This window comes from Dichotomopilus funicola, assembly GCF_033296635.1.
Source record: "Dichotomopilus funicola strain CBS 141.50 unplaced genomic scaffold C8A04scaffold_113, whole genome shotgun sequence".
Lineage (NCBI taxonomy): Eukaryota > Fungi > Ascomycota > Sordariomycetes > Sordariales > Chaetomiaceae > Dichotomopilus > Dichotomopilus funicola.
The window spans coordinates 1-14,410 of record NW_026944134.1 but is presented as its reverse complement, the minus strand read 5'-3'; the positions used below and the strand labels follow the sequence as shown (position 1 = coordinate 14,410).

General features: G+C 53.4%; 5 protein-coding genes and 2 non-coding genes across 7 annotated transcripts; 5 read left to right on the top strand and 2 right to left on the bottom strand.

Moving 5' to 3' along the window:
- Positions 1-3,141: 3,141 nt before the first annotated feature.
- On the top strand, positions 3,142-3,821 carry C8A04DRAFT_33133 (uncharacterized protein; the record flags this gene model as incomplete). Its single annotated transcript, XM_062782341.1, has 2 exons — positions 3,142-3,195; positions 3,258-3,821. The coding sequence occupies 2 exons, from the start codon at positions 3,142-3,144 to the stop codon at positions 3,819-3,821; spliced, it is 618 nt and encodes a 205-aa protein (XP_062632753.1).
- A 904-nt stretch (positions 3,822-4,725) lies between these two features.
- Positions 4,726-6,708, top strand: C8A04DRAFT_33132 (uncharacterized protein; the record flags this gene model as incomplete). The annotated part of the gene is made up of 1 exon (XM_062782340.1): positions 4,726-6,708. One exon carries the CDS (start codon positions 4,726-4,728, stop codon positions 6,706-6,708), a length of 1,983 nt encoding a protein of 660 aa, XP_062632752.1.
- A 1,045-nt stretch (positions 6,709-7,753) lies between these two features.
- Positions 7,754-8,381, top strand: C8A04DRAFT_33131 (uncharacterized protein; the record flags this gene model as incomplete). The annotated part of the gene is made up of 2 exons (XM_062782339.1): positions 7,754-7,861; positions 7,971-8,381. 2 exons carry the CDS (start codon positions 7,754-7,756, stop codon positions 8,379-8,381), a joined length of 519 nt encoding a protein of 172 aa, XP_062632751.1.
- Positions 8,382-10,063: 1,682 nt separating this feature from the next.
- On the bottom strand, positions 10,064-10,636 carry C8A04DRAFT_40765 (uncharacterized protein; the record flags this gene model as incomplete). The annotated part of the gene is made up of 2 exons (XM_062785058.1): positions 10,064-10,080; positions 10,156-10,636. 2 exons carry the CDS (start codon positions 10,634-10,636, stop codon positions 10,064-10,066), a joined length of 498 nt encoding a protein of 165 aa, XP_062632750.1.
- A 1,409-nt stretch (positions 10,637-12,045) lies between these two features.
- C8A04DRAFT_t144 lies at positions 12,046-12,119 on the top strand. The gene has a single exon. It is a non-coding gene; the product is annotated as a tRNA-Val (tRNA).
- Positions 12,120-12,346: 227 nt separating this feature from the next.
- C8A04DRAFT_t145 lies at positions 12,347-12,428 on the top strand. Its single transcript has one exon. It is a non-coding gene; the product is annotated as a tRNA-Ser (tRNA).
- A 234-nt stretch (positions 12,429-12,662) lies between these two features.
- C8A04DRAFT_15906 (major facilitator superfamily domain-containing protein) lies at positions 12,663-14,337 on the bottom strand (the record flags this gene model as incomplete). Its single annotated transcript, XM_062778656.1, has 7 exons — positions 12,663-12,780; positions 12,840-12,924; positions 13,005-13,274; positions 13,377-13,473; positions 13,528-13,657; positions 13,723-13,865; positions 13,981-14,337. Coding segments are annotated over 7 exons (1,200 nt in total), but the record flags the coding sequence as incomplete, so codon positions are not given.
- Between the last annotated feature and the right edge of the window lie 73 nt (positions 14,338-14,410).

Here is a 14,410-nt window from a genome sequence, read left to right as displayed (position 1 = left end):
CTTAGACCTGCAAAGGTCAGACGCCTCTCCCGTCTATCGCAGTGGAGGTGCTGGGTTCATGGTTCCATTACCCCCCAATCTTTTGGAAGAAGAGCCCCCGCGCTGGAGGACCCTTCCCCACGATCATGTTGCAGGTTGCCGTTTTCGGGAGTTCATTGCGACTTCGCTCACACACACACAGGCTCAAGCTGGGCTCGTTCGCGAACATTGCGGTCTCAGGAATTGGGGCAGAAAAGGAAAAGAGCTGAACTACACGTATAGCTGCTTGGTTGAGGCGAGAGAGGCCAAACAAGCGGGGATGTTTCATCGGTTACATTGGTGGGAACGGGACTGTAGTGGACGTTTACCGAGAGATCAGGGCGGGAGTTGCGTTTGTTTCGTCGCGTGGCTTTGTCCGCGGTAAATTCTCCGATAGTGAGGCTACGCGAAATCCCGGGGGTCGGCGGGGCGTTTGGTTGTTCAACTGCTTTGCGACGCGATGCGATACAGTGGTGCGATGGCAAGTGTGATTCTCACCTCATAGACATTGATTTGCGCATTGAAGAGCCGAGCACATCAATGGCTTTCCTTACTTTTCTCTCCGTCCTTCTCATTCTGCTTCAATTCTCACATGGAAAAAGGAACGTTTCTTCGGTTCCCTAGTCCCAAGCATGTGGCAACCAGGCGAACAGCCCAATTGGGGCTGATCATCCTCGGAGAGCGTCGAAGGCCGGGGGTGGATCATTCCCCTGAGGCCCGTTCGCCCGAGCTTCCCGACCTGGTTGTTTCTAGGTAGGAGTTGGAGATGTGTGTGAGGGGAGTGGGGGGCAAAGGGGAGGGGGGACGACGCCGAGAGCCTGGTGAGGAATGGACAGCTTGGGGGATTTGGGGAAGTGTCGGAGGTCGCCGGCCGGTGGGTTGCTTGAGTGGACGTGTTGCTGATGGCGAGGTAGAGGTTCCGGCTTGTTTGAGATTTGGTTGTTGAGTGTGTGGAACATGAGAACTGCGTAAAATCCGAGATAAGCTCAGAAGTTCAGTGACAACACCAATACAGCGGGAGATAACGCTTTTATTAACGGTAGCGAGCGCTAACGAACATTGGCTTGGGCAGCTGTTCCGATAAGCTCTGGTGGATTACAGGGCTGGGGGCTTGGCGGTCCCCGAATCCACAGCAGCTCCAGCGGGTGATGATATCGGTCCGGGACCGGCGATACGAGCCTCGGCGGCCAGCAGTGGGTTTCCAAGCTCCCAAGTGACGCTTTCTTCATACCCTTCACTCAAATTGGGGGATTGCAGTGTAGTTTACCGAAGAGCCTGTGAAAGGAGTATATTCCTGAAAGAGTCAGGTCACCTTACATTGGGTAATCGATTTCGCTGCTCCCCTTGCGCTCCCTCTTCAAGAGACAACACATTATCACACCTGGCGCCATACCAAGGAAGGCACAGACTGGTGTACAGCCGCGTTAGATTGCGTCCTGGCCCGTATGTACGGATAACTCGACTAGATCCGGAGCAACGGCGTTTGCGGTAGGACGCGGTGGTAACTGAGCTCCGGGTAGGTGTCGTCGTGTATCCCGTGGGGCTGTTGAGCATAGTGATGTATGCCGATGAGGTGCCGTTGGCAAACTCGGGTAACCGAGGGCAGCATGCCGTCGTCCCAGGCGTTCTTTTCTTCCCATCGTACCTGATGCGGTAGTACCTGACCGTGTAGACGATCCAGACCACCGCTTCTTTAGGGCGCGAAGACGTTGACGACTGATATGCTAACTTTTCCTTAGGCTTATTCCAGTTGAACATGTTCCATTTTCTCATGGCGTCGAGGGAGGGTGGGTTGTCGGCCCTTCCCACGGCCCTTCTTACGAAATCCGCTTCATAATAGCGGCCTCTGTGACGCTTCGGTCCTGGCCCCGTCGTTCTTGGCTGCCGATCCCCGGCCCCGGTCGCCACTTTTCAGCCGGCAGCCGGAGCACGGCTTTCCGGAAGATTTCGGTCGAACATTGGACTTCGCTATCTTCGTCTGCCTCAGGTCATTCATTGTTCTTTCGAAGCACTCCGCAGCAGAGTGTTGCAGGAATAGCTCAACGGAAACAAGTTGATGCGCTGCCGACAGCATCGCAAGCTCAAGCCGGACGGATTATTGCGTGGGAAACCAACTCAGCGACCTGTCTAGGGCTGATCATCTGTGTTGTCTTGGTCAGTGTTGTCTTCTCGCGTCGCGGGCCGGCACTAAACGCCGCGGCAAGTCGGTTACTCGAGTGAAAGGAGACCACTGAGTGTGATCAAAAGCAGGACTCAGGATCGTGTTCCGTGATTCGTGAAAGCCACAGCTCGGTCTCGTCTCTTTGTCTCGAGGAGAAACCGACCATCCGGCCGGAACGGCTCTGGGCGAAACTCTTGTCGTTGATTGGCGGGAGCTGCCCAAGTGGTCCAGCCAGCCATTTCCAGCCACTTTTTCCAACTTTTAGGAAAGAACGGCCCAGCCATCCGGTTTCTGGGACAGGCTGCTTTGACGAATAGATTTTTGAAAATGATTTTTATTTTTTATTTTCTTCACCTGCTTTGTTTCCCCTTTTCCACCTGCATTTCTGCATCTCTCCGTCGGAGGTATCTTCACCTGACCTTGGGCTGGTTCCTGTGCCAACGCGCAAAGAACCCCACTTCCCTGCATCCTTGCCCTGGCTCTCGGCCCTTGAAGAGAACGATCGGCGCCGACGTCAGAGCCAGTTGTATCCTCACAGGGTCCAGCTTTCAGGTACCCGACACGAACAACTTCAGACGAGGTCACCGTACCTGCCCGCCCTTTCCCTTACCCGACCGCATTGCATTGGTGCAAGGCCGAGGTGAAGTTTCCGGGAGAATTCAATAACAAACACACCCTGGGAACTGCAACGGCACGGATCGGAACCCGAGACAAAGATCTTGCGGAGTGACGAAGCAATTCCTTGCTGTGCCGACTAGCAGGATCCCGCTGACGGCAACTACGGATTTTAAAATTCGGGCGCCTGGCAACACACTCAAACTCGCGCAATTCGCTTCAACCAAAACCTCCCCGCGAACTCGGTCGAGCAATTAAGAGGCTACAGACACCGCTACAAATCGCTACCACCAAACACCAACCTTGAGCCGGCAATCTTTGAACTGCAAATAGTCAAGACCGGCAAGATGATGTTCGCAATCCTCTTCGCCTTTTGGCGCTTTATGGAGATCATCACTTTGGTAAGCTCTCAATCGCAGCTCGCGCCAGGCACTCCTTCCGTGTCACAATCTAACAATCTCAGATCCCCATCATGGGCATGCTCGCGTGGTTTGTCAACCTCCACCTCGAGTCCAATGTCATGACACCCACCTACATCCTGGTCATGTTCATTGTGTCTGTCCTGGCGCTCGCCTGGGCCATCTTCACGCTCTTCAGCTACCACCGCTCGTCAGCCAACGCCCAATTCGTCGCCTTCATCGACCTCGCCTTCTTCGGCGCCCTCATCGCCGGCGTCTACTACCTGCGCTTCATCGCCCGCGCCGACTGCGCCTCCATCTCCCCCGGCTCCAGCGTCGATTTCGACTTCGGCATCCTCAGCGGCCGCGTGAGCGGCATCGACGTCAATGTCAACAAGACCTGCAGCATGTTAAAGGCTTCGTTTGCGCTGGGCATCATGAACGTCGTCTTCTTCTTCATTACTGCCATCCTGGCTTGGATTCACGGAGACCACGCCGTTAAGACTGAGCGTCGCTACGTTGAGACCCGCCGTCGCAGCCACAGCCGCGGGCACAGCCATTCTCGTCGGAGCCACAGCGGGCATCGCAGCCGTCGGAGCTCGCACTCTCATCACCGGGCTTACGTCTGAGGGTAGTTGATCCGGTTAGGAGGTGGTATATAACAGGGAGGGAAGGAAGGCAGTAGGGCTAGCTGCCCCGTTGAAGGTGGGCTTACGCTAGTGGGTCGCTGGAGGGTGATATGAAAGCGATGATCTGACGAAGATGTTTGATACCTGGGTTACGACGTCATGACATTTCTTTATTCTGTGTGGTCCGGGGATGCGCCCGCGGGTGGGTATGTGTTAGGCACGCTGGTTTCTGGTTTTAGTCCTGCAGTAGGTAAACTGCGGGGCGCAGTATATAGGTTTCTTAGTTCAAAAGACATGGCCGATTTCCACTCATATCTTGGATATTTAAGGGAAGTTTCAACGCTGCACTTGATGGCGACTTCTTGGTCTTGGCTTGATCACTGGGGGGCAAAGTTGTTCCACTCCCTTCAACTCCTCCCCTCAAAGCGCTTTGACGGTCTATTGATAGGGTTCAACAATATCGAAAATGAAGGACCACGGAACCCTTCACTGCCGTCTAAACTACTCACCACCAGGCGCCTATCAAGTTCACCGACAAGAACCCTAACATCGGATGCATACGCGTCATCCCCCCTTCAACATCGGCTGGCATGCTGCATTACGCTATTCTTTCCCCATTCAAGTGAGGTATTGTCCAGGGCCGGTCAAAGAGCTTCGGGTCAACGTGATCACTAGCATGACACACCGAGAAAAAGTGAGGCGAGAGAACGGATGGAATTGGGGTTCACGTGGTATAAAGCGCCATTAACTCCGCGATGGCCTCCTCTTTTTTCACTTCACCATTTCTATTCCTCTTCAATTGGGTAGTCCGTGACTCCCACGCGCGCGCAGGCTCGCGCACAACTTCGATATCACCATTACTTACCCCCTAACATCTATAGCAGCTATTCGATAAGGATTCAACATGTGGAAGGCCATCTCAAAGCTCAAGGCCAAGTTCAAGCCCGGGCCGAAGAAGGCCCCGCCACCTAAGATGAGCGAGTCGGAGGCGTTGCAGCTTCGGATCGCGATCAGCAAGGAGTATCTCGACAGGGCGAAAAGGGAGGGGGGGTATACCGTGCTAGACGATGCTCAGGGGGCCGAGGTCAACAACGACAAGGATAGAGAGGAGACACAATGGATCGAGCGGATGGAAAAGACCAAGGAGATCAAGCGGCGGCCGCCATCACTCGTAACCATTGCGGAGTGTTCCAAGACGGCGGCAGAACGACGGCCGTTGCCTTGCCCTCCTAAGGAAAGCACCTACATGACAGCTGTGGGTACAATCTCCCGGTCAACAGGCCTCGAGCCGCTCACCTTGCCGGGCCCTGCTATCCCTCTAGCCCCGGGAGCTTCAACAACCCGCGCCGACACCGTCTTCGTTGTTAAACATAACACCAGTGCTTACAACCTGTGGAAACCACTCCCTCGGCCACCGCCAGGCACACCCACCTTGGAGCAGGGGACACGGTCGACTTCGCCTGTGCCCTCGCTTTCGCCTCTACCATCGCCCATTTCGCCCCTGACCCGGCCCGCTCTACGATTTGAAGCATATATTCCTCCCACTGTGGCGTATCTGGAAGCGTTGGAGCTGAGCGACGATGAGGTGGAAGCACAACACGACGGGTATAAGACCGATCGGAACAAGACGTACAAGGATAATACAGACTGGGACAATAAACACGGCAAACACTCCAAGCACACCAAGCACGGCCAATACACCAGCCCCAGCAACACCCCCACCACCATCGCCAACCACCGTGCCCAAGCCCTCCGCCGTCTCGAGTCCAAGCCAGACCTCACCGACAACACGACCCTCGCCACATTCGGTCTCAAGGCGCAGGCCTCCATCGAGGGCTTGTTCCGCCTGCTCGCCCAACCAGACGCCAAAGCCCAGATCCAACACCAGCTCCGACGATCCTCACGCCACGGCCACCGCACGTCCCACCGACAGTCCCAGTCCCATCGGCAGAGCCAGCAAGCCTTCTATCATGACCCCTCCAAGATACCGCACAGGTCCATCTACCGGAGCTATTTCGAGAAGCTAAGGGCAGGTCAAAACCCAACGCCGCCGCCTAAATCACGCTACCAACGCGATGCTGAACCTGATGCCGAGTCTGACAGCAACATGACCACCGCGACGGCCGGCACAGCCACAAAAACCATAGCCACAACCAAAACCGCCAAAACAGCGGCATCCTCTGGCTTTTGGCTGCCCCTTCTCGATAGCCTACAACGACCCCCTTCACCATCCCCACTCTCACCAGCCCCTCTCCTCGCTTCTTTCTATCATAACCATAACTCGGTGCTGGACGCTGAGCAGTACTATAACGGGACTGTGTTGGATCATATCCCTGGCCTTAACCCTAATTCCATCCATAACCATAAACCTAACCCTAAACCCAGCGTGGCTTCATCGTCGTCAGAGGCACGACGGCAGGGACGTGGGCAAGCGGGGGATGTCCTGCCGCGGGGGAAGGGTAAGAGGACTGGACTGGGAAGGGGACTGGGGACGGGGACGGGATTGCGAAGGGGACAGGGAAGACAGCAAGTGGAGGATTGGTTTCGGCAGCGGGATGGTCGGGAACGCGTTAGCGATGGTGATGATAGTGAAGCAAAAGGTGACGGTGAACCTGGGACAGGGATAGGGTTAGGGATAAGGTATGAACAGGACAAGGACATAAAGGACAAGGAAAAGAGGCTGGTAGATGTTATAGGGGTGGATATGAAGGGTGGTAAGAGAGAGGGGAGGGTGTGGAGGGTGGTGGGGGATCAGTGGTCGGAGGGTGATGATGAGGAGGAGGATGATGGCCAAGAAAAGGATGGGGGGGAGGGCATGGTGGATGGGGAAAGGTGGGAGAGGGTGAAGAGGGTGGGGGATGGGGGGGTTGCTTGGACTTGGAAGTGAAGGGGTGGGTGAGTTTGATCTATGGAAGGGGGAGGTTAGAACTAAGAAAGGGGGTTAGATATGGAAAGTTTTTTTTTTTTTTTTTGAGTTACGTTGAGTTTATGGGGACTGATGATTGGGAACAGGAAAAAAGCATAGCATAGGAACAGGGGTTTCAAGCTTTTTCAAAGGACATTAAGACAGCGATGGTTTAACAGACACACATAGTTACACTTTCTATCAATATAACAAATATTTCCTGATCAATCATCAACCTAACGACTCCTTATTTTACATCACAATCAATCGAACAAGAATAATTCAATTTTCGGATTTACCTTGACTCTTGATTAATTAAAAACCAATAGTCCGATCTATGTGCTGACATGTAACAACATCCACACACAGCAATCACACACTCCCCCCAGGCTGACCCGGCCGCGACCTCACGGCCCGGCAGAACGGACAGCACATCCCGCTGATTCGACGTCAGCCCACCCGCAAATGTAAATCCTCTTGCCACAATGACTTGTTAACACTGATTGGGGGGCCACCTAAACCGGCCGACTCCAGAAGTCTAGGCCCTTCCATAGATTCGATACCTAACTGGCACACACACACTCGCAAAATTCTACAGTTCATCTGGTGTTGTGCCGCTCGGCAATCGGGTTATCTAGGGGGTCGGCACACGTGCGGCGTGGTAACATGGGTTGGGTTGAGACACCGTCTCATTTAGGGGATTTAGGGGGCTGTTGCCACGTTGGGGAGATGTGGGTTTGCTTTTCGCTTTTCTACTTGTAGATGATGCAGAGTGAGTTGAGATTGAAGGGATGGGGGTTTGATCGAATGTTGGTGTTTAATCTACAGATACTCTGTGTGGCGGTATGGTTTATATAACAGCGTCGCCCATGTATTTGATGATTCTTTTCTTCTTGAATTGTTGGCTAAGCAAACGACGTTGATGGTCCTCTGGCAGTGACCAACCCTTTACATTCCTTCACAGCGGCCGTGCCGCTCATACCACCTTTCATTGTACATATTTAGTCACTAAAACTAAATCCTCAAAATGCACGCCCTATCCCTCCTAACCCTCCTCACAACCGCCCTCTTCGCCTTCACATCCACCGCCTTGCACTTCCGCCTCCCCAATGCAGCAGCAGCAGCACCCAACACCGTAAGTCCATCATCTTTCCTTCTTCGACAACAACCTCCTATCAAGCAAAAGACACAAGGACAAGGAGCTAATAACGACATCAACACTGCTCTGGCTTGGGTATAATCAGCGCGCCCTCTCATTCTTGGCTACAGCTGCTGTAGCGGCTTGGTCTGTTCCTGGTGTGGTTGCTGCGCCTTCGCCTCATGATGGTGGAGGTGGAGGAGGTGGTGGAGGTGGTGGTGGTGGAGGAAAGGGTAAAGGCAAAGGAAAGGGCAAAGGAAAAAAAGGAAAAGGAAAGGGTAAGGGGAAGGGCAAGGGAAAAGATAAAATCTTGATTGTTCTTACCGGTGGTGGTGGTGGTGGAGGTGGTGGAAACAATGCTGCCGCTGGTGCGGGAGGAGGAATGGGTGGGATGAACGCGACGAATGCGACTGATGCTGGGGTGATGGGTGCCGCGGCGCGCGAGAGGAGGAGGCGGAGCGGGAGGGGGAGGAGGGCGGGGATCGTGGATTTGGGGAGGTTTGTTGAGCGGGTGTGAGTGTGAGCTTGAGGTGTTAGTGATGAAGGGGCTGGGTATGAACGGGGAAGGGGGATGTAATTAATGTGTATAATGTGTGGAGTGTGTAATTTGTGTGGAGAAGAGTCCGAGGAAGCGGTGTTTTGTACATATTGGCTACGGGGGCTGGTGAGAGCTAGGAGGTGAGATTGGTAGTGTTATATACGGGTGACGGGGCGTTGAATATAGAGGGCAGTACATAAATCGTTTAACAAGGTGTCCGCACTTGGTTCCTGAGGGCTAGTAATGTTCCTTCTGAGATTCTAGACATAGGTGCAAGTATAATTAGGTACTCTTTCTTGTGGTAATCTGCACTGGAACCACGATATTACGGCCAGCTTCGACCCGTGGACCGTCAAAGTGAGTGGCGGGGGTGTAAACCGATCTGAAGAACGCGATGTTGGAGTAGATAGCTATGTTAGCTATGTGTATTTCGGATACCCCCTTCTGTGCCTAGGGCGCTGAGTAGGGGCATTGAGTATGTAACTACCTATTATTTGGTGTGATGGAAGAGAGTCCATCGTGCTGACCATACGGTGGTCAACGGTACCCAGGGCGACATGCTGCGATTTCCATGTCAAGGCCGTAAGGTCACCGCTGTCGTGTAATCAATAGTCACAGTTTGGCTAAAGGTTTATGAAGGGGGGTAATAATTGAGTGTGGTTTAATTTGATAAAACCTTGTGGAGTTCTTTGTCTTTGTGTTGTCGGATTTAACATGAAATGTTGCCTCAAACTGGTACAAGATATTGAAATTGAAGAATAAGGTATTTACGCCCTATTTCTTGAACTAATGACCTCACTGTTAGGTCTTACTGCTGGATGGTCAGTACCCAAAGCGAAGCAGGGGGAATGCGGCTCACGAATAGAGAAGGAAAGAAAATGACTTTGCTTGGTTTGTAAACATGATCAATTCATCACAATCCACAGCGTTGCATAAATAAAATCAATAACAATTGCCGTACTGATACATCTGTCTGCCTCTATCCCTCAAACCAAATCCCCAACCCCATCCAATCCCATACCCCTCTATCCGAAACTAAGTAAAGAGCGTAGATAATGTGAAAACCTGACCAATTACCCATGCATGCCGTTAAAGAAAGTGTGCTCGTGTACGCGTGTCTTATGAACGAGTGTGACCTGGTAAATATCCCCTGAAGGACCCAAATTGTTGCGGAAATGACTGTGTGTTGATCGGAAATGACTGTGTGGTGTTTGAAGTGCAAAAAGAATGTATGTCGTAAATTCGTAACAAGGGATGAGAGACCTGATCGTGAGGGCTTAGGAAAGAGTGGTCCCCTACTAAGCTTGAAAATCGAGTGTCGTAGATCCCGTTAAATGAGTGACTGGCGAAATATGTGCAAATGAGAGTAAGTTCTCGGGAGTTGGTCGTTGAGAACGAAACAAGTGACTGAAAAACAAGACTGAATGAATGACTGAAAATGACCCATGTAAGGAACGACGACGAAACAAAGGAAATTAACGAGTGATTGACCCGGACGATGAATGACCCAAGAGTAAATGAGAGTTTGTGTGCCTAGCGTATGTTTCGTGTTGCCCAGTGAAGCCGAAAAGAATGTGTTTGTGTACCGAGAAAGTGGTGTGCGTCCAAGGATATCGCAGTCGACATGTAAAGAATGCAATGCCTGAACTCATACCACCCTTTCATTCATCCCCCGAGCCTCGAGTAAAACAGAGAGCTCCCGCCCCCGCTTAAGCGTTCTCAGAGAAGTCACCCCCAGGCTGCTCCGGCTCACCACGCGCCGCGATCACACCAGTCTGCTGCATCTGGTTCAGCACCGGCACCGACACACCCGGGCACCCAACGCCCTTAGTAGTCAAGTTAAAGTTCTGCAGCACCTGGATCATCGCCGTAGCCCTGAGCTTGTTGGTATCAGCCGAGGTGTCCGAGCCATCATTGAACTTGTCCAGCGTGATAGGCATCGCGACCTGATCCTTGCTGAAGATGAAGCCGTTGGTGAGCGCGGTCGTGAGCTTGTTCAAGAACTCCGGGCTGTTGGGCGCCGGCGGGCAGTAGCAGGGGATCAGCGCGTTCTTGGCGCCGATGCAGCTGCCTACTTGGACTGTGTCCTTGCCCTGGCCGGCGGTGACGCCGAAGGACTTGGGGATGACTTCGGGGTTGACGCTGGACTGGCGCTGGCGGTGGGCTGGGACGGAGGAGGCCGAGACCGAGACGGCGCTGGCGGTCAAGAGGGTGATGAGCGAGATGGGGTGCATTGTGGCGGTTGTTGGTGGTTTAAGCTGTGTAGAAAGGAGTGGCTAGTGGTAAGTTGTGACGGTAAGTTGTCGTCGTGGGGTCGTAGTGAGTGTGTTGATTAGATGTGTATGTGCAATGTAATCCCGTATGTACAAGAGAGTGGAAGGGACCGGCCCAGGATTGAAGATTAGAAAGGAGTGACTGAAGATCTGATGGCTAGAAGCCTAAGGATTATGTACTATGATTGTAAAGTGAGTGGTGGGTGAGGAAGCAGAAAGGAGGTGTTGAGGGAACGAGACACGACATATTAATAGATCTGTGGTCTGCTCAAGAGTCAAGTGTAACATGTTACTTTGCCCATTCTCCAGAAAACCTCAGTTCGTACCTTCACCTATTCCCCGCAGTCTTGGCCTCGACCGAAAAGAAGGAGACACGTAAAAACTCTAAAGTGAGATGGGATGACAGGAAAACCGGCCGACGAGGTCTGGACAGCGTGATGCACCCCGCGAGAAACGAAACATCAAACTGGAGCCCCGTGTGATCTGAGCGCTGATTTAAAGTAGCCGGGACATCAAATGCGCGGATCGACTTAGGCAGCGTTTCAGGGGGTGTGCAATTCTTTTGGGGTATCTTCTTCTCTCATGGTTGCATTTTACCCGCCGCATCCGTGCCAGCGGGAGGACCCTCCTCGGTTCCCTTCCCCGTATTTCCCGTGGCCCCCTCTCCATAACGGGCCTCAAGGGGAAGAGAACAACTTCAGACGCTGTCGCCACACAAAGGATACTTTCCCCTTCTATAACCCTTCGCTGACAGAATGTGGCGCTGATAACACGGCCTCCTGCAGCGGCCGCGGCATGAGCACGACAGAAAGTCAGCAAGTTTTTTGCTGGTAGGGGGTGGTCAGCGGCCGTAAAAGCGCGACCGCCCTCAAGACCTCTTGATTGGCTTAGCTCACTTCTCTGGACATCGACTTACACTGAACTCCGTGTAAAGTGGAGCCTACCGTGGGCCCCGGCCCGGCCCCGAGACGGGTCTCCACCCCGGGCCGGTTGGGTTGATAGTCAGTTTTACGGTGATCGAATGACGTCAAGTCGGGGTACGATCAAAAGATTGATATACTTGGGGGTCCCGTCTTACTTTGTTGCAGAGGTGTTTGGCTTTTCTCACATCGCTTGCTTGGAGTTGGGGTGACTACGATACGGGTTTGATGCACGACAGAGCGACAACGGCGGCGACGGTGAATCCAAGCTTTCACTCCACAGCCGTGTACATTTTGCAGTTTGCACCGGCCCTAGACGGCCGCTCAAAAACTGCAAATGGATCAAGGAGGTTAATGCCCGCCGTTCTCCGCGCCCCGGGATAAGTGGCCGGTAAGGAAAGCCCTCCACATACAAAAGACGACAATTGGAAAAATATTTCCAACAAGCAAGGTTCGATGGTGTAGTTGGTTATCACGTCAGTCTAACACACTGAAGGTCTCCAGTTCGAGCCTGGATCGAATCAACTTTCTCTTTTGCTAAATTATCCCTTTCTCGCCTGGCCAATTTTTTGGTCTTTCTTTTTTTTTTTTTGCCCCCGAGACTCCGTCGCACGCCCCCACACCAAACCCCTCTTCAACTCCACCCGACCTACCCTTTCGACGTCGCATCGCAAAACTCTCCTCCGCTCTCTGAAGCTCCGCACCTCCGCACCTCCTTGATCTCCACATCCGGCCCGTTTCTCTCGTCCAAGGCACGATGGCTGAGTGGTCTAAAGCGTGAGACTCGAAATCTCATCTCTTCGGAGGCGTCGGTTCAAATCCGGCTCGTGTCGACTTTTGCCTTGACCGATGAAGAGTCTAAGTAGTATTTTTGTGGCATTTTAAGATTTTGTTGGACGGGACGGGACTTTTTGTGATGTCAGTCAGGGGCGGGGTGCATCAATGCCACGATGACGGTGAGTTTGTTAGACCTGCTTTTGTCTGGTTCAATAACCACGACTCGGTCCGTTCAATTACTTCGAGAACTTCAAGCACAGCACCTTCCTTTCCAACTGTTCCGTCGCTCCTTACAAAACCATCTTGAACCTCGGATCCCGATCATCACCACAGTCTTCGAATTCCGCATACTTCCCACTCTCCTTGTCCTTGTTGATCTTCCAGCACCACAGAACATTGGCCAGGATGCTGCACGTGGTTGGGTGTTAGTGGGGAGTTGGTGGACTAGGGTAAAAGGGTAAACGTACGCAAACCACGCATACACCAACAGACCGAGGACAACGGTGTGGCCCTTGTGGTACAACGGCCCTTCGTCCTTGGGGTAGATGAACGCTATAACCCTCGTTAGCTCATACTTCTTATTTACCCAGCCTAAAAAAACGCCGGGAAGAGTAGACAAGGGGAAAACCCACTAGCCACGAAACCACCACAATTCGCCACAGCCAACTGCAGCGCCGACGTCGTCGCGCGTTTGTAATGCCCCGCCGAGTTGTTGGCATTCCACACCAGCACGCAGGGTACGCTGGCATACATGCCGATGGCCATCAGGCAGGTCATGCCGAAGCGCACGTTGGCGGACGGCACATTGGCGATGACGGCGTAGCCGATGATGGCGATGGGCAGGCTGGCGAGCATTACTGTGCCGCGCAGGTTGAGACGGTCGGAGAGGAGGGCGACGAGGACTGTGAGGTTGGGTTAGAGGTGTAAATGTATGGGTGGGTGTGGGGGTAGGGGGTATGGGTATGGGTATGGGTATGGGGCTGGTCGTGGTGATGGGGGCTTACCGGTGATTGGGGTGGCCACGGCGTAGGGGATGATGGACCAGAGTTGGGTCTCGTCCGCGGACGAGGTGATATGGAGGTCATTGATAATCGTGGGGAGCTGGCATTCCGTTAGTATCTCTCAAGATTCACGGTGCAAACCCAGGTAACTTACGAATAGACCAAAACTATACAGCCCCGAGAGAATCGCAAAGTAGGCCGTAGACGAGAGCCACACCTGAACGTTGAAAATACCGCGGCGGACTTCGCCCCAGCTGAACTTCTCCTCACGTTCCCGGGTAGGGCTGCAAAGCATCAACATTAGCATTTGCTCGGCCTCCCTCCCTTTATGGCAGACGCAGAAACTCACCTGAACCGATCAGCTCCCGGTGCGTGCGCAACCTGTCCCTGCAGACGGCGCAGCGCAAAGTCCTTTTCCTCCGGGGTTAGGTATGATGCCGTGGCCACGCTCGTCGGGAGCAGCAGGTACGCAGCAGCCGCGCACACAACCGTCTGTATCACATCTAGTCAGCATTTGTTTACCCCCTTCATCAACCCATTTGCAGGCTGGTCTTCGTAGAGGGAAGCCAAAACCCCCCTGAAAAGGAGAGAAAGCAAAAAGACTCACAAGCAACCCCTCAATAACAAAAATCCACCTCCACCCCTCCAATCCCCCCCTCGGCCCAATAGCCGACAACCCCCTCGCCAACAACCCGCCAAACGCCCCCGACAACGAAGCCGCCGTATAAAACACACCAATGCGCACCGCAATCTCGCGCCGCGTGTACATGCCCGACAGATACAGCACAATACCCGGCAACAGCCCACCCTCAGCAAGGCCTAGCAGGGCGCGCACGGCGAAGAAGCTGGCGAAGTTGCGTACGAAGCCCAGACACATGGTGATGATGCCCCAGATGGCGGTTAGGAGGGGCAGCCAGAGGGTGGGGGTTAGGGCTTTGAGGACGAGGTTGGAGGGGAGTTCGCTGGGGGGGTTGGGGGTGGGTGGTTAGTTTGTGGTGGTTACTTGTTGTTGTTGTTGTTGTTGTGGGGGAGGGGGG